Genomic DNA, 22,078 nt, shown 5'->3' on the forward strand with positions numbered 1-22,078 from the left:
AGTGAAGAAGAGTTCTGAACCTATATTGTTGTAAAGCGAAATATTGACTAAATGATTCATTTAAAAAAAACGGTGTTTCTGTATCAGCATCATTTGCGTGTGACTGTGTGTGTTTGTACACGTGTGTCAATCAGGCAGTTGGTCTTTTTGTTTGTGTTCCCTCTCTCCCGTGGGGAGCAACTCCCCCTCATCATTAGCAATGAACCAGCAGTGGTGAAAGGGCCAAGCCACAGACTCAGCCCAGGGAGACAGATGAATATTTGAACAGCCCTCTTTGCTTTTGTGTGTGTGTGAATGTGAGAGAGGAAGATATAAAGCCCAGAGGGTGAGAGCAAAGTGTGCATCTTTCCATTTGTCATCGTCCCCTGGCTGGCTTGTCTCCTTTTCTCACCTTCACCTCGCCCTGTCTCTCTTTAAAAGTCATTCCTTTCGTCACCTCCACCAATCACTTTCTCTTTTCACTCGCCCTACTCTCTCCTCCCCTGTGATGCGTTTTTATATCATAACACATCCCCACTACCAGCACTGTTTTTTTTTTTTTTTGTTTTTTTTTTTATCATCTCTCCCTCCTCTCCCCCTGTAGGACTGTGCAGAGACAGAGGTGGACAGGAACAAGTGCTGTACACTGTGTAACATGTTCTTCACCTCCGCTATTGTGGCCCAGTCACACTACCAGGGTAAAACCCACGCTAAGAGAGTCCGCCTGGTGCTGGGGGATTCGCCCAACTTACCCACAACCACAACCAGCCCTACAAACACAGGTACCTCACACTTTGACTTGACTTGTTACCTGTTTTGATTTAGCCTCAGATAAAACTGGTACATCCAAACGTGCACACTTCCCATGCGACTTTGGTGATCAACTCTCGCAGCCCGTGCTGATCAATACCTCTACTGGATTTCAATCTTTGTGTTTGCACACAGCATAATTAACTGGATAAAACACACCTACCTAATCCAGACAACCATTTTTTGACATGTATCACTGAACTGAGAACTATTATAAGTTCAAAGCATATATTTTTATCTGAAGTGGATTTAGTGGAGCTTTAGTCACGCTTCAGCCAAACCGGGTGCAGAAGTGCTAACATGCCAGAGGCCCAAGAAGTAAAACTTTGAAGGTGAAAAGTCTTTAATTTATAAAGGTCTTATGATTAATACAAAAAAAACCTCCTTCACAAATCAAGACAGCCACAAATTGATTTTTTTTCTTCATGCTCATGATTGTTTAGGATTTACTTTTTCTTTTTTTTTTTTTAGTGTCAGTGCTTGTGAGTCTTCTCCAGGGGAGCTTTACATAATGTGATTCAAATTGGATTCAAAGTGAGAATTCGCAGAGCTATAAACGCACAATCGCTACAAAATTAAGTGTTATAATCAAGCCCCTGAGTGACTTTTGCTAAACTTTGGCCTAGTTTGGGAAAGTGTCACTTCTGAACAGGCGTTCTGTACAAGTTTCCATGGTTTTGTGACAGCGGGACCTGGAGGAAAAGACACTAGATAACAAGTGCAAGAGAGATGAAGGGTGACCTAGGAGAGAAGAAGAGGATTTCAGGAGAGATTAAAGTCAAAAGTAGCCTTCATGATCACTCTCAGATGAGCGCTCCACAGCGGAAGCGCAGCCAAGCTGACAGGCTAGCGTGATATACTGGCACAGATACACACACATGAGCACAATCATCAGAAACACACATTGCCACTGTGCAGTAATGTCTCCTTGCATGCAAGGGAATGCACAGCAAGGAGACATTACTGTACATACATACAGAAATAACGTACAGTATGAAGGGTCACGCGTGTTGGAGAATTCCTTGAGAGGTGGAGAGCTGAGACTCTTCCCTCACACTCCAAACCACACAATTTCCTGTGCCCCTCTCAGTGGAAACACTTCCTTCTGCCTCAATGTGCAGAGATGAGAAGAGTAGAAAGGGTGGGAAAACAAGGGACGGAGAAGAAAAAATACAGGATCGGTGCCTGTTGATGCTCTGCTCGCGCTGTTCCACGGAGCTGTCAGAGCTCAGGAGCTTCACTCATGCTCGGGCACACACGGATGTACACCAGGGATTTTAAGACAGCTTTGTTTTTTTGATATTAATAGCAGAAAAGTGAAATGACATTAAAGTAAAAGTAACAGCGTTTAGTGAGATGATAATGTGGCGAAAGCGCACACAAGCACGCACACAAGCGAAGGGACTGTGAGTGGGTGTGTTTGGTGAGATAAGCAGAGACACAGCCATAGATACAGTAACTATGTGAACAGAGCCTGAAGATACATCAAGGTATAAGCAGCCAATCAGCTCACAGGGCTAGAGTCAAGTTGACACAGGCACACACACACAAACTAACACACCTCGCGCTCACGGCCACTGGTCAACAATGTCTGCATGCTTCTCTTTGTTATCAGTGAGCGGATGGTTGTTGTGGAAGAAGTGATGTGACTCATTAGGGCTAAAAACCATGTGTGAGTGGGCTTTTGTACGTGATATAAAGCGTTATTATAGCTGTGCAGTCATAGTGGGTATAACTCTAGAGTCATTGACACATTGTAGACGGCGAAGCGGCACATTTGGACACGCCATCTGGCATTATAATCTTTCTCACACATTTTGGCTGTGGACCTAACACCCCCTCCGTGTGTTCAAATAAACAGTTTGACCAGAGATGATTTCTTCAGTGCACGTACTGTACCTTACACACACACACACACACACACACACACACACACACACACAAGCAGCCTATTCTGCAGCTTCATTCATGCACACAGACACATAGACAGACAAGACATCACACATTTTATCAAGTCTGGATTATACATTCAATCCACAACCCAAACACCCACATGTATATGCAGGCAGACCTCCCCACACACGTGTAAGCGGTCTTCACTGCCACGTCCCGCGGACATGTCAGTGTCTGTTGGCTATTAATGGGCAATCACCATGGTAACCAGTGTCATATCATGACTAGCAGGTCACTTGAAAGTCTGCCATTTATTTATTTTTCCATTCCCTATAGAAGAGTGAGGAGAGAAGAGTGAGGAGGAAGGTTCAGGAGTAGAGTAGCTGGCACTTGCAGACTGGTCCCTAGAGCACTGATGGCCTCCTCTCAACCCTCAGCTATGTTCAACAGATGTGGCCTACAGCGGTCTTTTGCTCTTGTTTAAGTCTTGAGCAGTAAAATCTACACCTATAAATCTCAAATGTACATGTGAGAGTGTGGGCATGTATTTTGGATTTGATCTGTGTCTGGGAGTAAGAATGCAGGACGTTTTCCTGTTACAATATTGTAACTTCATGAACAAATGTATCTTATATATATTTTTCACTTCCTTCGCCAGATTCCTCTCCTTCCACCCCTCTGCCTACAGAACCCGCCGTGTGCCCCCCTCCTCCTCCTGACCTGGGCTGGCCCATGACGGTGGTCGGTGGAAACGGCGGAAGAGAGGCAGGGAAGTATTGCTGCCTGTGTGGAGCCTGGTTCAACAACCCGCTGATGGCCCAGCAGCACTACGAGGGCAAGAAACACCGCAGGAACGCAGCCAGGGCACGACTCCTGGAGCAGCTAGCGGGCAGTCTGGATGCCACTGAGAGCACAGGTCAGCCTCTTGGCCCCGAGCCGAAAACACAAGTGACAAGTGAAGGGCAGGAGTATGGATGAGGAAAGACAATAAGGGAGGCGATCACATACATGATCCTCTGCAGTGAGGGAGGACTAAAATGTTCATAAGCCTTTTAATTTGAGGTACATTTTGCAAATGCAACACTAAGGTAAGCTGCACCAATTATTCACAGATAAAATTAGCAGCATCAACAGCATGTTGGAAAGATCAGCAACAACACAACTACCTTTCCTCTGTGGGATTATATAATACATTCTGCTGTCTCTCTGTTTGTGTACAGTACAGAACTGCTTTGAATACCTTTATAAGTACCTTTTAATTTATATATATTTAAGTCAGGATGCCGCGGACACTGCTGAATCGTCTCAGTCTCCAACTTTATGCAAATGGAGTGAATCACTAGACTGCTCTTTGAAATGTGTTTACTGACTAAAATATTTTAAGAGTTGGATTCAAAGCCAATAAAATGAAATACTTACCTCATCCATCACCCCAAGCAAACATCTGTCTCTGCTTATTAACTTTGATTCGCAATGCAAGCAGAGTTTTGAAACTACTTTATTCTTCATCCTTTTGTAACGGTGAACCTCTTGGATCTCCTCATACTACAGCGTAGCTTTCTCACTTTTTTGTGCTAGCACTGTGATGTGGAAACTGCCATGTAAAAAGTTTTTAGGCCCTCTGCTGGCTTATCTAAGATAAGACATACTCTAGTGTGCAGGAGAAAAACCCCAATACAGTTTAACCTAAATGAGGGTTGAGTTCTGCGCAGAACGTCAAACTAAAAAAACAACTACACTCAACTGGCATAGTGCATTAGTACATTAGTAAGTGATAAAACCAAGATCAAATTTCAGTTACCACAGCAAATCCTGTGCCTAAATTAATATTCTATTTTTCCTTCCCCCTTTATTCCACTCCCCTCCCTCACAAACACTTCCACACACACAAACGTGGCAGTAAGAGGACACTGATTCAACAAGCTCACTTCTGCCAGAACGATACTCTAATGAAATTATTAATAGTATTTGGCACAGATAGAGCTTTTCCTTTTCTGGTTCCTACGAGTGATATCATCTACGCTCAACCTCCCGCAACAAAACAGCCCATAACACACGCACGAATGCCACACAGCAACTCCACTGCTGCTGCACGCACTTCTACTTCGAGTTAGACGGCACGCACAGCGCACACATGTAAATCCTCCCTGAGCCGAAGCCGTGCTGTTCGCTGTGTGCTCCAGGTGCCATGACATAAACCATCATCTCAAGAAGCCAATCATATTAAAAGAATGAGTCATGTTGCCGCCTACACTGGCTCAGAGGCTTTAAGTGGTGTCATGTTGGATATCGTCCTGCATCCACACACTGTGACCCAGATCCCACAACCTCAGCCGTGTTTTTAGGAGAGTTTGACTACAAATCTCAACATGTACCTACAGAAACCACTGAAAATTGGAAATAAATAATAAATACACATACAAGTGACATTTTCCTGTTGTTTAAAGACATTCGTACTCAATGAACGGATGTTCTGCTGCTAAATCTATTATCCACGCTCTTTCCAATGGCAACAAACTGGTTTGGGAAGAAGCAAGAAGAGCGCTCGCTGCTGATTTGATCTATTATATGCGCCATCAGTCAAGTGTTTGTACAACTGACTTGGGTCAGAAACACTTCATCATAGTGCGACTCCATTGTCAGTAGTTGCTTGTTCTTCAGTTTGACACATTTCCATCGGTGCAAGATTCTCACGTCTGATTGGCTTTTATCACCACTTCAGGTGTGAAGTCACAGGTGTGTTGGGTATAATCACTGAGGGAGGCCTGAACGCAAGGCTGCAGCTGAGCTATGAGACAGAGGAGGGGGAGAAATGAGGAATGTGGTCTCAGCCAAGTGCTTCATCTCCGTCATTTTGTCCTCCTTTTCCCTTTGTGAAACTGTTACGTCTCTACATTCTTTTTTCTCTTTCCCACCGCTATCCCGCTGTGTTACTCTGGCTTGTCTCTTTGTTTAATGTTGCTGTGGTTGTTTTTTTATGTAAATGTGTGTGTGTGTGTGTGTGAGTGTGTGTGTATATGTACCACTAGGGACTCCAAACTCTCGTCATGTCTCATCTGTCATCCTCATTAGCTCCCCACAAGGTACAGGTGAATTATTTACACAGCAATATTCTCTCTCTCCCTCAACTATAGCTACCGAGTCTGTCTCGCTGGTTGTGTGTCCTATTGATAATACTGACCTTTACTTTTACCTGCATCTCTCTTTGTCATTCTCCCCATCCCATCCCCTCCCTGTCCTATTCACACTCTCAAGACCATAACAGGTCACAATATCCCTATGACATTTATATGAACATTTATTTATATTTATTACTCTTGGATTTTTTCTGGTGTAATTGTGCAGACAGGACACAAAAGGGAATGCCTATTTTTTATGGCTAGGTGCCAGACAAAACCCTTGGAGATGGATTACGGAGGTGGACAAGGGAGTCGCTGCAGGGGTGGCTACTGACAAGGGATGGAGCCCAGCTGACTCGACTGTGTCTTTACATAAATCACGACAGGGGTAGAGACCCCTCAAGACAAAGTCGGCACATTGTCTCTTCTCTTTGGAGACTCAGTAGAGAATTAGAAGCAGTGAGATAAGCGTCTAGGACTGGAGTGTGTGTCTGTCTCTGTGTGTGTGTGCGAGGACCCGAGAGAGAGTGAACCACCACAGCAGAGAAAATTATGTGTAATTGATGACTGTTGGGAGACAGAGCTGACCTCATCTCCCTTGAGACAGCTCTCGCTGTGACACAGTCACACACGCAAGCATGCACATATACACAAGTCTGGGTCCTGTATATCCACATCCAAAGTACCCACGTGTCAACTAGGTCTGGGTCTCGAAACACTTATTCAGTAAAAACTAAAAATGTACTGAGACATGTTATGAACAGAAAATCCAATTTTTGGCTGATTTATTTATTATATGATCAGATATTTCCTGAATTGAGCCAAAAGAAACTTGTGCATTTTAACATTGGTTCAAATAACTACATCTAATGTGAAAGGTGTGACACACAACTCCGTCTTTCCTCCTACTGTTTTGGTTTAACAGCTTGTAACCTTACCTTTGGTAAGGTGGTGAACAAAGCAGAGCATTTAGTAGTAAAACAATTAAACAGACCATAAATCGACTGACAAAAGAAAGACTAAAACGAATGATAAAAAGAGATGAAACAAAATGTTTCATAGCAGCTCTTAAATGTGTAATTAAGCAATTTGCATGCATGTTTGCCATATACACTTTACAAAGTAATAATAGGTCTATACTGAGTTTGATGATGAAATCAGACAAAGAGTAAAAGCATTTTTACTGTATTTTTGCCAAACTAAGGATAAAAAGAAGTCCTAAAACTCAACACCAACAGTTGGCACCAATTTCAAACACACTCATACGACACCCAGCTTGGACATCAGTGCGTTTCTATGAACTACCTTTACAATAAGTGAGAGAAAGAAACTGAAACAAATTGCACTGTCAACCTAAAAATGTAAATGAATCTGGTCATTTTATTTAAAAGGAATAGTTCAGAAACACAGTTTGTTCCTTGTGCATAACAATTGTCTGAAACAGATGGTCTTTCCAATTACTGTCATATTCACTATAAAACTAATTAGAAGTCTCTGGAAGTCCGCTTAACTTTGTTGCTTGGTGAAGTTCCATTTGGATTCAATCTGACTCTAACCCAACACTCAACCCATCCCTGCCATGGTATTTGCGATATATTTCTGGGAGATGTACTGTCAAGCCTTTGCTGCAGACTGTTGGTTTTGATTGCATCTCAAAGGGCTTCTTTTTGGATCCAGTTTCTTTTTAATCTTGCAGAGCGCATGGTAAACTAATGGTGTGCCACAGCACAAAGGCTCTGGGGATAGTGAGAGCTCTGTAAACTATTATCCTGCCTCCACAGTGAATAAAATTACAGATGAATACCTTACAGAGAGATTCTCTGTTGCAGGCAGTCCTGCAGGACTTGCGTGGAAAATAGAGGAAATTCTATGTAACTTGATGTTCAGCCATGATGGGACAGTGTGCATAAAGCTCATTTCATCAGTTTGTGTCTTATAGCCAGCCCCCTATTCTACTAACAATGTTCACACCCCACTAGTTTTCACAAAGATCAGTGCTGGCCACTACCAGAAAACCCACAAGAGAGTCAATATTATATTATAAGAAGCTGAAGTAGAGTTTGACAGAGTCCAAATGGAACGAGCCATGAACAAAATGCTAAGTTAGAATATATCAGAAACTGCAGGAAGACATTGCTTATATTGCTTTTTTTTTCTTTTGACAAGCATTTAGGCGTCTATATGCCAGAGGTACCAGCAATGCCAGAAGGCTCTGTACATTAAATGACAGCCACAAACAGCTCCACACCCACTGCTTTAGCTCATCTCACCCCCTCCTTTCGATTTCCCTGGCATATCTTCTTGACTAATTAACAAGGCTTAGAACACCCTCACAAATACTGCTCAACACACACACACAAAAAAAAAAAGAAACCACACTCACAACCCTGCACTGCATGCTGTCATTCACGCTGCACACGAGCACATTCCCTGCATGTAATTAACATGGATTAGGGAGCAGCATGGTTTTACGCTAGAACTGCATTATTAACCAAAACACAGCGTCTGCGCATGTGGCCGTGCATGTACATGTCTATGTTGGCGTGTGTATTCAAAATACTGGCACATATTCTTGCACACGCACAAATTGCAGCATATTGCACATCAGTGCTACTCGACCAGGCAGTGGGGAGGTGACATCAATCAGGCTAAAAGCAGGGACGCTGCCTGCGCGCACACACACACACACACACACGTACATAAACCACTCGTAACTGGTACACAAGAATAGACCTCTTTGTGTAATCCTTGTGGCAGTAAAGAATTACGGGAAAGAGAAAGGGAAGGACAATGGGAAAGAGACTTATCATTCCTTTATTTTCCAAATTATCTCCTCTCCGATTAATAGCCTTTTCATTAAGACAGAACAGAAGTAATGACATTTTGGCAGAAGAGGATGTACTATCTCTCTTTTTTTCTCCTTCACACATGCAGATTTAGTTAGCTCCTAATAGATGCAAAATATCATTTAATATAGCATTTAAGCCAAGACAGCGCTAACTCCAGGCAACTAATTCAGTCATGGCTTTCTTGTAAATGACTGCTTGTCCTTAATCACCCCTGAAACGCACAGAGCAACTCTGACACAACAGGGAGTAGCTATGCCACATTATGCAGCCCAAACCCAGTCTAAATGACCTCCCACCACTCTTAACTGTATTACAACTTCATCTTCCAACATACTTCGCCAATTACCCCCACAGAAGGTCAAAAGGTGATGGAATATACAGACCACTCATAAATCTCAAGGACAGTAATGACAGTAGAGAAAAGGGCACCCACACACAGGCAAGCAAACAAGATTTCAGTTGCAACACACACCCAGAATTACACGTTCATCACCAAAAGAAAAACAAAAATAAAGCACAGTTAAGGTGGCGGGGTGGGTGGGGGGGGAAACATCAAGCAATTAATTTCTTGACTCCTCTGTCTTACAACCCAAAGTGTCAAGGTTGTTTATCTGTGATCACCAGTTCTGCAGTGACGGCTCTACGGTGTGAAAAATGTGAGAAGAAGAAAAATAGCACTTCATTGCATCGCTGACATACACAGCCAATTATGTCATGTTGCTGATTGCCCCGCCCACACCGACAGAGCTTTCTCTGACCTTGTGGAAAACATTTTAAAATCAGTGCTGCCATGACGTGGTCAAAACGTGAAGGATGTTTTTTGACAGGGATAACCGCCATGTTCTCTCCTGTGGTCATGAAGCCCTAGCACGCATTTTGCGTCACTGCTGCAGTGTGACAACTCATTATCCATCTTTTTATATACTTTATATTTTTCTCTCCAGAAATTTCCTGTTTTCACTTGCTCCCTCTACCTAACGCTCCGCCCTGCCTCCCAGTCTCTCTTCACTCGACTCCGTCGGCATCTCCATCCTCTCCCATCTATTTTTGGGTGTTCATCTCGACCACCTGCAAACCCTCTAATTAGTTCACATCTGTGTCTAAGCCACACCATGTCAAGCACACATTCACAAATACAATACAAGTGTGCATGTGCACACAGCTCTACACTGTACAGCACAATGTTGCACAACCCACTGCACTCTTCTTGCCATACCCCTAGTGTCCTAATTCTTTTCACCCTATTGAAGTTCAAGTTTCAAAAGGCACCTTCACACACATATACCCATGGGCACTAGAAGAAGGCAGTGATCTAAGGATCTAAAAATGTAATTGGCTTTCTGCTAATGATTCGTCTAATCAAATCTTTTTCCAGATGCACCCTAATTAGCAAAATTATTCTGCACTGCAGAGTGTAAAAATAAGATAGTTATCTAGTGTCAGTTCAATTTTTTTTTTTTGTTGCTCGTGCTGGCTTCAGTGCTACTGCTGCTGATGATCCAGATGATGACAGCATTTAGGGATTTTAATGAACCAACACTTTTATTTTATTGGAAGTGCCCTCAAAGTAACCACTGTACTTGTGCGGTTGTGTCTTTCCAGGGCTGCGCAGTAGTTACTCCTGCAGTGTCTGCAGTGTGGTCCTCAATTCCATCGAGCAGTACCATGCACACGTTCAGGGCTCCAAGCACCAGAACAAGTGAGTACAGCAATTTAGCATTTTTGGTTTGGTGACTGACAGACAATCAAATCACTGTATGTGGCAATTGGCCAGTTGAGAAAGTATAGGAAGAGTTTGAAATTCTCTCTTGCAGCCTCCTCTTTCATTTTTTTGCACTAATAGTTTAAGAATTTGCCGTGAGCACAGAATGTTATACTGTGATTACCTTTGAAGGCAGACAGACTGATTGTAAAGTATGTGCCTTTGTTTTTACAATTCATTCCATCAAGATTTTAGACACACAAAAGGCATTATGTGAGGGAACTAAAGCAGGCTGAGTGATTAAGGCAAGATGCATGTGCAGCCATTTCATTCAAAGCAGTCATTTTTCCTGTCTGCCCTATATCTAGCAGTGTGCTTTCACACGGGAAATACATGGAAACAAAGCTACAATGGTAAGCATCTGTACTGTGATAACAATTCAACCTGGAGTGAAACGGCACAAGGTATGATAGTCATGCCTTGTTAACACGGTGGTTTTGAGACCAGAGGATCATAGCCCTGGTAGAGAAAGACACAAGGAGACTGATGGTCCCACTAGATATAAGCAAAATGGCTCATCCTCCTTTCACTCGCTGAAATTCATGTATAAAAGCACATTCAGTACAGTGAGCCATGTAAAGAGATGTGGAGCAGACTGGAGTAGCATAATGGAAAAATTGCAATTTGTCACAAAGCATGACAATCAGACAATGAAGTTTGGTCATTTTTATTACTGACTTCAGAAAATGTAATCACAGCCAATTTAAGGGAAATTATATCAAACAGCAGGACGACAGTGTCGTATGGAACAGTTGGATTTCATGCATTTACCATGAGATTGCTGTGAGCATGGTTACAGGCAGTGTACTGGTGGGTGGGTGGGTGGGTGTGTGTGTGTGTGTGTGCATCTCTTTGTATGTGAAACAATGTAATGGAAATTAAGTGCATTAGGAATAGAGTATTTATGAGATAAAAGGGTCCTTGAGGATATAATTTTGTTGTTGCGACCACTTCTTGTTTTCCTTTTGTCTTTTGCAGAGTTTTTTGGAGAATTGAGGCATTTCAGCTGATGTATCTGTGTTTACCCACCCTGCTGCATAACTTGTCTGGGCTGCACACACACCAAACTTCTGCCAGCTAACTCTTACACAGAGAGTGGTGGGTGTAGTGAGAAAAACAACACTGATAACAAGGATGAGAAAGTGAAAGAAGACAAAAAGTAAATAATAAATCTTCTTTTATTTACTTCTTTTTAGAAGTAAGATAAATTCCAAATGATTATGTCCACTGGTCACTGTACAAATTATATTTATATTAGCATATTAATTGTTAGCAATATATTTACATGATCTGCATCGACATGACAGAAGCTGTGAGACATACTAACAATGTAGCTGATTTGCTTAACACAAAAACAGGAAGCAAACTTTCCTACCACAGATTGAGTTTTTGTTGTAATATGGCAGAGCATTTTGACAAGGGTGAAGAATTACCATAAGTAACTGCATAGACATTATTTTAGAAAGATGATAGTGAGTAGAAGGAATTCCTCTTTTTGTGTGTTCTGGGTGAAACTAAAGGCCACAGAAGTGAAGATTGTAGAAGGCAACATCCATTTACAGCAATATGCCACTAAGCAAGATACTGCTAAGTGATGCTCACTCCAAGTCAGCCTGAACAAGAGCATCAACTAAACTCCTAAAACGCGTGATTGTTGAGATGTGTAATATCTCTGCAGAGAAGCATGGAAAAAAATGACAGCTCATAATTCACTTCTGCCAGTAAAGTAGAAAGGAGGAGAAGACACACTGCAAGCGTCATGTTCATAAGAGAGTTAAAGAGTAACGAGACAGACAGGCACGAGCGTGATGATGCACTAAACAAACAGGGAGACGGACACATGGGAGGAGAGAAGCAGAAAGACAGGAAGACACAGAGGTCATAGAATAAAAAAAAGACAAGAGACAGCACAAGACTAAGATAAAATAGTTAAGAGGAGGCAGATGGAAAACAGAAAGTCGCAGCACTGCAGCTGAAGGAATATCCCTTTAAATTCTATTTAAAAGTGGAGCCTGAGAAATAAAGTGCATCTGGAGTAGACACTGAGGGGAACCCAGTGTTGCTGATAGCTGTGGGGCTTTAGTGCTTAGGATGGTGGGGATGGATTGACAGGGCATTGACGGATAGAGGGCAGTGAGAGACAGTCTGAGAGAGGTACAGATTTACAGTCATAGGACTGATAGGTCACTGGGCCTGGAGGAAAAGGCCTCTCATTGACCTGATCACACAAGCTTTCAGGAATGACAGTGGATGAAGTCTGGTGTGTGCAGAGCTGGGCTTCATTCTTATTACAGAGCAGTGGAATTTACTCAATATTATTCCCAGGAAACATAATCCTGGCATTATGTAGCACAGGGAGCGGTTGGTGATGTCGAGGGATACAGAAGGCTGCAGGTTTGCATCTGCCCCCTGTGACAAGAGGAGAGTCCAAACCTAAGCTCAAAACACTTTTACACTTACTATTACTGGGACCTCCTTTATTCAGGTTGTGACTACACATTTACTTGCCCACACATTCCCTGCTTAACATGACAATTGTCTCCAGCAAGTTTCCAGCTTTACTCCCATCCAACAGCAGCAAGACATCAATGACAACATGCTTGTCAAATAGCAGTTTACCCCCAGTTTCCCCAATAGATCTGAGAGGAGGAGACACATAAAAAGAACCAAAAGAAAATATGGTTACAATGCACGGAGTTACTGAACATATGCACTAAACAGCTGTAGTATAAATGCCTTAAATGTGGTTCTTCAGCAGTGCACGTTCCTCAGGAAAATCCACAGTTCGCAATTTGTACATTTCATTTGTTTTCCCTCCTTTAGGGTGCCATCGACTGCACCAATGACATAGGGGAAGGCTGAGACACAAACTAAATCACAGAGTTACACACACCATCTTTGGGACAGTGAGAGCGTGGCTTCGCGGTGTCTGGTGTTTTATACATGGATGACAAAGCCGAGAGAAATAATGAGAATCTGTATCTGTCGATTAGGTACTGGTCTTCAACTGGCAAAGGATCAGACCTGTCCCGAAAAACTTTTAAAAGTAGCCTGAGAGTAATTAAGCCACATGAATAGTTCTAAAAATAGAAATAGTAAAAAAAACAAACCATTGTAGGCATAATTCAAACATTATGTGTGGTATTTTAAAGCAGAATATATGAAATGAGGCAATATATAGCAGAAAACATTAATTTCTACTAGCTAAACATAAAGTTCAACCAGGATAACCCAGCTTAGACTCTTCTTGGTTATGTGCAACACCCCTCTGGGGGTGAGCAAAAGATCCAAACACCAGTAGGCAGGTAAACACAGCCCTTCATTCAGGAGAAAAAGCAAGGTCCAAGGCAGAAGGCAGGTTGCAAAACACAGAATACAAGTCAGAGCAAGGTGGCATGGCTGAAAAGATAACATGGTTTTACAATCCGGCAGGTGAGTACTGGATGAGGGAAAGTTTAAAAAGGGAAGAGGACGGCAGGGAGACAGAGGTGAGACTAATCAAGGTGACTGTGAAAAGTGGGAGACTGAGGGCAAGGAGGAGGGCTGGAAGGATGCCAAAATAAAAGCACGGAGCAGGGAGTGAAAAAGCCTGTGGAAGTGAAAAGGCATCTCTGTTTTATTTTATTTAACAGTAATATGAATTGTGTGTAATTCCCTTAAGCAGCATCTATAGGAATGCAGACCTCCAGTGTGCATTAAGTGTGAACAGGTTCATGAGAGATAGCCCTCAGACTGGTTTTACAGTGCAACAGCCCTGAGCACTCAGAGACTTATTAGGCAATGCACACTGTAAACAGAGTAGACACTGGTACTGAAAATAAGTCTTGCCAGCTGCATTGCACGTCTCTATCAATCCTCTGGGAACCACAGTACAACAACAGAGGTTCCACCTCATTGATCTCACTTCCTCTGCCTTCATCCAGCCAGTCAGGTAAAACACAATACAGATAAATAAATTATAAAGTAAAATAAAGTGTAGTACAGACTAAGACTCATTCACATACAGTGCACTTAACCCAACCCCTTTCTCTACATCAGCGTTCATTTGCCATCGCAACGTATGGGAGCCTGATCTGATACCAAATAATACCTCTGTCACACTGGATTGCGCAGCACATTTTGCAAAGTGTCACTTTTCTGCTTGCATAGAGGTGCAAACACACTGATACACAAACACACACACACACAGGCTGTAGCACAAATATGAGCCAACCTCTAAGGCATTGCAAGTTCAGAAATAAAAGGACACGAACGAGAGTTGAGTTGCATTAAAGTTGGTTTATTTTTACATCACATGGCATGAGTACAAGCATTTTTTTTTTTTTTTACCAAGTCTACTATCTTTAAGAACAAGCTGCCTGATGTGCTGCACAAATGTAATCTAGGTCTGTCTATATTTGCGTGCATGTGTGTGAATGTAGAAATGGCTGCAGGCACTTATGCAAAAGAGGCTATTGAAATTGTTTTGTTCTTATCTCTGGGTTGTTGACAGGGTGGACGCAGCTTTGCCAAAGTGACGTGAGATCCCCCACCCTTACTTTCAGCGTATGTGTGTGTGTGTGTGTGTCTACATGCATTTTTGTGGGTTGTGTATGTGTCCTTTCACACTCAGGATGAGCTTTGGCTTGGGTAAGGAGCTTTCTGGAGGAGACGAAAGCACGGCTGACAGCGGCAGGGATTAGTGCTCACTGAAGAAACATCCATGAAAACTGTGTGTGTGTGTGTGTGTGTGTGTGTGTGTGTGTGTGTGTGTGTGTGTGTGTGTGTGTGTGTGTGTGTGTCTATTTATTTGTGTGTGATGTTTGGCATCAGGAATGTGTTGTCAAAACAACAACAAATATCTGTATTCTTCAAACAGCTGGATGAATCTGCCAGCTCCTCTTATCTGTGCTATGCATCTGCTTCATACACAGTCAGCTGCAGGTCATTTGAAACACTGCAGACTGTGTCGAGATACTCCAGACCGGCTGCTGTAATTGGACCTGTGCTGGATGATAACAAGAGAGATATAACTAGATAAACTTGGCAGAGCATTTTCACAGTTTACAGGGTGTTGCAATTAAGCCAATGCACTTAGCTGGCCAGCAGACAGAACCGAACCAGATAGATGAAAATTCCCCACATTTGGCTCCCGACTCTTTAAAAAAACGAATGGCTAATGTGGAAAAAGGTAAAATTAAAGTATGAATATATAGCAGCAATACAGGAGCCGAGTTAGATTTTAACACCCTAAAGCTGTGTAAAAATCAGGGCTCAGTGTTCGGATGGTAGCACGCTGTTCCAAGTGGTTACAGCATCCCTGCTTTAATGGATGGTGGTATGAAGTTATGCACGAGTGGTAAAAGGCCATCACCAAATAATAATACACTGTAGAAGCAGAGGCTAGGAAACTTTGGTCTTTTACATATATGATACATATGGCAGATGCTGCATGAAAAGTATGTTTTGTTTTCCATGGAAGTCAGCATGGATATTACAGTACACCAGCAACACCGTGATGTGCTTACATTACGTGCATAATTATTTTATACTAGTCTATGTGTGTAAACAATATACTGTATTGTTTATTTTGCAGCTGTTATGTAAACAATATAAATTAGATAGAAATCACACTAATGTGGTTACAACAGAACTGAATGATAAGAACATGAGTGGTTCAACAAATTATGTCCAATCAGAAAAAGACAGTAGCAGCAACTGTTTAGATGGACTATAATGTTTTTTTGTTGTTGTTGTTTTTACTGCACTTATTCGGCCTATAAAACAGTTACTTAGTGCAGCAGCTTTTGAGTATCCGCCAACGTTAATGCCAATCGTACTCGCTTCTTTGCATGCTGAATCAAATCCATTACAGGAATCCTTTTCTGCCTGCTTCATTTTGGTCTGAATCAGAAAAGGTGCAGTTAAAGAGTTTATAGCGACAGTACAGAATATCCCCAAGGTAATATCAGCAAATTACACATCCTGAAAAGTTTTATACAGTACATGTATAAAAATAGGGGAGAAAAAAAAACAGAATAAAACAAGACTGGCACTAATTAGCTCCTAGGAGCCCACAAGAACAAGCAAAGAAAGCAGTAAAGCAGTTTACTTGATGGGAACTGTCAGCATGGTGGTATTTCTGACCACTGACACTATGTGCCTTTAACTACCCGTATAATATTATCCATGCTCACAGTGCTCACTTAGACCGAATGGCCTTTGCTTCCTGGTTGTTGTTTTTTTCATTATACAAGTCTGACCTATGGCCTGGCTTTATGTGTGTTTATGTGCATAGCGTGTGTGCTTGTGTATTAGTGTGTGTGATGTTGATGCTGATGTTAATGCAAGCCCCCCGGCTATGGTGGTGAGGTCGGGGACAATCCATTTAGCCTACTCACCCTGGTAATTATTCAGCATCAGTATCACAGAGGACACATACACAGCAGCTACTAAACAAGCTAAGGCACATTTAAGAGGGAATGGCAGAGAGGGAAAGATGGGGACTATGCACGTTTACAATGCTTAGTGTAAAGTCTCTGAATGCAAATGGTTCAGTTGGGGACTTATTATTGCCGCATGTATGTGTGTGCACGTATCCTCTCCCCGCTTAAGGCAAAGGAAGAGGTTAATTCCAAGCTGTCGCTGGTTAACGTTCCTCTCACATGCCTCCTCTACCGCGCACACGTAGGCTCATGCATTAGGCTCTTCTCATCTCCCTCAGGGGGCACCGGGTCCTGTCTCCTCTCACACCCTCTACCCGAAAATCACACACACAGTTTTTGTATACACACACAGAGCCCTTAGCGTCTCTGTCTGTCATGTTAATAAGATGAGGGTGGTGGGGTGGGGAGGGTCATGACTCATAGCTTTGCTACCTTAGCAACTGCCACTGCAGAGCTATGTTTACCTGGCATACACACACGCACAGGATGTGCCAGGGTGACCTTCACATCCTCACAGATGCCTCCTATGGACACAGAGGCACATGTGCGCTCTGTGCTCTCACTTGCACACACTCATCTTCAAACAGTATATGCCACATCCCACATGTGGCCCTCAGACAGATTATTAGATTAGTCTATTAACTGCCTTCACTTATTGACCATGACCTTTTTTACCGCACAACTTTCATCGGCTTCTACTTTCGTGTCTTTCATCATTCTGTCATAACCAAGATTCCCCACTTGTTAGCATTGTCTTTTGTATTGTATATGTTCTGTGGAGTTGGGTTTGGGTGTTGAGAATATCCGTCCGTGTAGTATCAGTGTAAAATCTCAGCTTAACACTATTTGAAGACGACTGTGATGACAGACTAATGATGAAAATAGTCATTAGCTTGCAGCCCTGACACTCATACTGTAATTTATACCGACCCTAATTATGAATCATTTTATTTAATAAAACTCTGAACCTATAAATAATTATAGCAAGGTGCATTGGATCGCTGCGTTCTGCACAGACAGTACTACGCTGCCCTATTTTACACTCTTGCCCCTCAGAATGGACTTAGGTCGCACCTTTGCCCCCTCATTCTGCCCTTTTCACTTTCGCATTCACCTCTTGCTGTTCCCTCCCTCCTTACCTTGCCTTACTGTCCCCTCCCAGAGAACAATACAGGTTACCAGAGTCTTGTCCCCCCAGCTCCACAGAGAGCCCAAAATGCTAGATGAGTCCTGACAGAGCAGACAGGGCGTAGAGGCTACTGTTTTAACAACCATTACCGGGATAGGTGCTGACAGCTAGGGTGCCCGAGTATTCCTCCTCCTTTCTCTCGCGTCATTAGTGTGTGTGTGAGTTTTTGTGTGGGCAGGGGCGATGGTGATGCTCCAATTAGGACACAGTGGAAAAGTGCATTTTAACAAGGGTTGTGATGAAAATGGTGGAATTAAGTTTTACTGTTTATTTGAAATGTTTTCATTTCAGGCTCACACTGATCATCACAAATGGAAACCATATTTTATTCTTACTAAGCGTGTGTCTAATTTGGTTTGTCTCTCCTAACTGCAGCAAAAAGCTCATATTGAGGTGAAAACATTTCAAAACTGCAATATTCAAGTGAAAAAGCACAGCAAACTGACAACAGGAATAGTGAAAGAGGCATTGTATCATCTGTCCATTATTGTTTAAATTTCTGTTGTGACATTCAGGCTTCAGGCAGTTGAATAATTGAGACCAACTATAAATGCAAATTTGATATTTTCATTTCAATTACACTTTGCAAAGATCACCAGCTGTCCTTTAAACTCCTCTGTAGTAGGAACGAAGGGGGTCAAGATAAATTTGACTAAAACTGCTTACTCAATACAGTAGATGTTGCCTAGCATGAGCTCCACTCCAACTTATCTCTCCGTTTTAATTAAATGTGGTGTGTTTGCCTCTGGAATTGCACCTGTCATCATGAAAAACAATCAGCAGCTCAAGATAAAGGCCAAAAAAGTAATTATTGGACCCTAAACATGAGAGTTTATGCTCCTGTCTTTCTCCTTTGTTTTAATTTCGGGAACAACCAGATAGAAGACATAATAGATGGGTGTAATTAGGAGAAGATTGTGATACAGGACCACTGGGTAGTACAGTACTTCACATACAATAGAGCTGTCATTCCTGGTAAAAAGAAATTCTTTTCAGTGCAGCAGAGGAATAAAAGCAATGAAGGGTTACAACGTTACATCTCTGCACATTTGTTTTGATACATTGCCAACAGAGACCGTGTTTATTTCGCTATCTACGCTATATTAAGAATGGCATGAGACATGGATTTACAGGTAAACGAGATTACTTCCCAGAGACCGAGCACGGCACAAACCGAATATCCTTCTCCCCAGTGGGCTTGATGTTCCCTGTGGTTAAAGAGCCATGTCTTGTCGGATCTGCCCGTGTCAGAGGCAAAACAAGACTAACAAATTCTTTCCTGTGTTTTGTTTTTAGCCTGAAGCAACACCAGCAGTGAGCCGCAGAGACAGACCACGATGGAAAGAAGAGTTGAAGACAGAGATTATTGGAATAAACAACTTCAGGAAAAAGGACTTGCGTCACAAAATGAATTACACGAGAAAGTAGTGCAGCGTAATTTCAGCGTGTGCGTCTATTTGTGTGTGCACGTGTGTGTATATGGGTGTCACGGGCATTCATGTACACACCTGCCGTACCCATGTGTGGGTCGTTGTGAGTGTGTTTATTTCTATCTTTAATCTAAAAAATATATCTGAGATTTATTCAGCACCTAAGTGTTTGATATGAGTTCTCAACACAAGAACTGCATATTGCCATACAACTCCTGTGTGAACCACAATCCTAAAATTGAATTGATGTCAGTGCGTTGCCCAGAGTGCTAATAACCATTACAATGATCGTCATAGAGCAGCAGTAATAATAACTCTATAACTAGCTGTCCCCCAAGTGCTCTGACGGTTCCACATTCATTCCACATACAGTGATGCTGATGGTGGCGCATGCATGGCTCACTGTCAGACCACTCGAGACCAACTCAGGCCCAGACTATCAGATCCGAGGGGTAAGAACACTCCCGACGACCTCATTTTTGGTTTTGATTCTCATTTGGTCTGCAGATGTGGATTTGTGTCACGTTATTTCAAACGCTGGATGCGTCAGTTCGTGTCCCATCTTTTTATATATGCCATCAGAACCTGGAGATGAGGCTCTGTGACAGAACATAGAGCAGCGGAGAAAAGACTTGTAAACTCTGCAGCGAGGGTCAGAGCAAACTTGTAAACCATCTGCTGTTGAAAAAACATTCCCACAGCACTGAATATTCATGTTAGATGCAGTCCAGAGGTGGCAAAAATGACTCTTCTCTGTTGAGATGGGTGACATGCAGATTTTTTTTTTTTTTCTGTTGCTATGACCAGAGGGGAAAAAAAAACAAACTTCAATCCTAATCCATGTAGCAGCCGTAGATTACAACAGGGATATAGCTCAATGCATGCAAAATGTAAAACATTGCATTCACTTGCCTTTTTAAAACCTATTGCTTGCACATTTTTGGCAATAGTGATGCTTTAGTGATAGCTTTGTAATGCATTACTGCATATGCTTGCACCTGAGAGGTCACCTTTTATTCATTAAACACCACAAACATTTAATTTTGATACAGTACCTAGAAATTAGGCTTGTCATAACATCACTCATTTGTAGTGTCTTCAGAGTGGATAAGTGTCAAGAATGGTTTGTAGCACCAGAAGATGAGCAAAGAGAGCACACGTTCCTGTCCTGGCGTTGAGATTGGGCCTGAGCATTTCACTATATGAGCTGTGGAAAGGACTGACACAGCTCCTTCTGCTCAACCAGCCTCTCCTAGTACTTGTTCAAGCTCCGTTTCTTCCTCTGTTAAAAATGATTTGTTTTGTGCTTGGTTCAGTTCACAGGGAAGAAAGCGACTTACAAATAAGCTGATTTAAAACTCTGCGGACGTATGGATGAGTAATAGTTTTTTATGCAATCACACTGTAGTATTAACAACCCATAACGACGTGGTGTTGAAATTAAATAGTTTAACGAAGCAAAAAGAGTGGTTTGTGTAAATAAGCAGTAGCTGCAGGTGAAGTCAGTGTTTTAAGAAGTACAAAGGTTTTGTAGTGATAGAGTTTATCTGCACTGAGCTACAGGCTAAGAGAAACGTGTTTATTATGGAATTTGTTATTGGAAAATACAAATCTGCTGGCACTGAAATAAACTGCTTTTTGGTGGGTCGTGCTTTGAATGAGACAAGCATCAGTGGGGGAAAAGTGGACCAAAATACAATGTATGGACGATGGTGAGTGACAGCACTCACTAACAACGGCTGTTTCCACGAGGACAACCACAATCACCACAGAGACTGTCTCCTCAGAGAAACCTCGCACATGTGACTGGCCACGATGCAGGACTCCAGACTGTTGGATTTTACCATGATGTCTAAAATTAACAATCCCTCTGTTGTCGGTAATGCCATAGGAAAAACACACAAACCGTTTGGCATTTCTAATGTGCAATATGACTGTTTTGATGACTATTTACACTGACTCTTCTCTCTACAGCAGTGGTGTATTCACAATAGGAGCGGCGGCTGTGTGTGTCGATATATCACACTGCTGAGGATGACTGTGCCATGAGTCACATATTTTAGCAGATGTTACATAATATATGACAGAGATGTATCTATGGGTAGGAATTCTGTGATATGATGCTTGCGGGTGGGTGTCAGTGTATGTGAAGCTGTCAACTGCAGTGGGGGTGAGAGACTCGCTGTGAGCTGTGTACTGTAAGCACATTTGTAAACACACCTGATGATGAATACAATGAAGATGACAACTACATCTATTTTCTCTTGCAAAATCTGGAGCTGTGTTTTTCTTTTTTCTGTTTGTTTGTGCCGCTACATAGATGTGTGAAATGTACTTCGCCTGGCAGTGATCATTTGTTGCCACACATGCACAACCTTCTGGATGTGACGTGTGTTGAATTTGTAAAAGAGCTGATGAATACGTTGGAAGATTAAAAAAAAAAAAAAAAAAAAGTAAATGCACAGTTTGTTCTGATGAAGCAGTTAACGTCAGAGCTTAGTTCTCCCAACAAAGTCTCCATAGTAACATTCCTGTTTCTGTCAGATGAGCAAAAGAGGGAGGCAGGAAGTTTGGGTTAAGCAAACAGCGACTAACGCCACTTTCAAGAGGAGCGCATTAGGC

The 22,078-nt window shown here is 42.3% G+C and overlaps 1 protein-coding gene across 1 annotated transcript in view; it reads left to right on the top strand.

Moving 5' to 3' along the window:
• Positions 1–21,832, top strand: part of zgc:171482 (zinc finger protein) — a 42,081-nt gene extending 20,249 nt beyond the window's left edge. The window contains exons 4-7 of the mRNA XM_026355867.1: positions 584–761; positions 3,341–3,598; positions 10,253–10,349; positions 19,323–21,832. Coding sequence (XP_026211652.1) covers positions 584–761; positions 3,341–3,598; positions 10,253–10,349; positions 19,323–19,344 — 555 coding nt within the window. The 3' untranslated portion in view covers positions 19,345–21,832. The remainder of the gene's footprint in view (positions 1–583; positions 762–3,340; positions 3,599–10,252; positions 10,350–19,322) is intronic.
• The last annotated feature ends 246 nt before the right edge of the window (positions 21,833–22,078 follow it).

Source organism: Anabas testudineus, chromosome 15 (assembly GCF_900324465.2).
Source record: "Anabas testudineus chromosome 15, fAnaTes1.2, whole genome shotgun sequence".
Classification (NCBI taxonomy): Eukaryota; Metazoa; Chordata; class Actinopteri; order Anabantiformes; family Anabantidae; genus Anabas; species Anabas testudineus.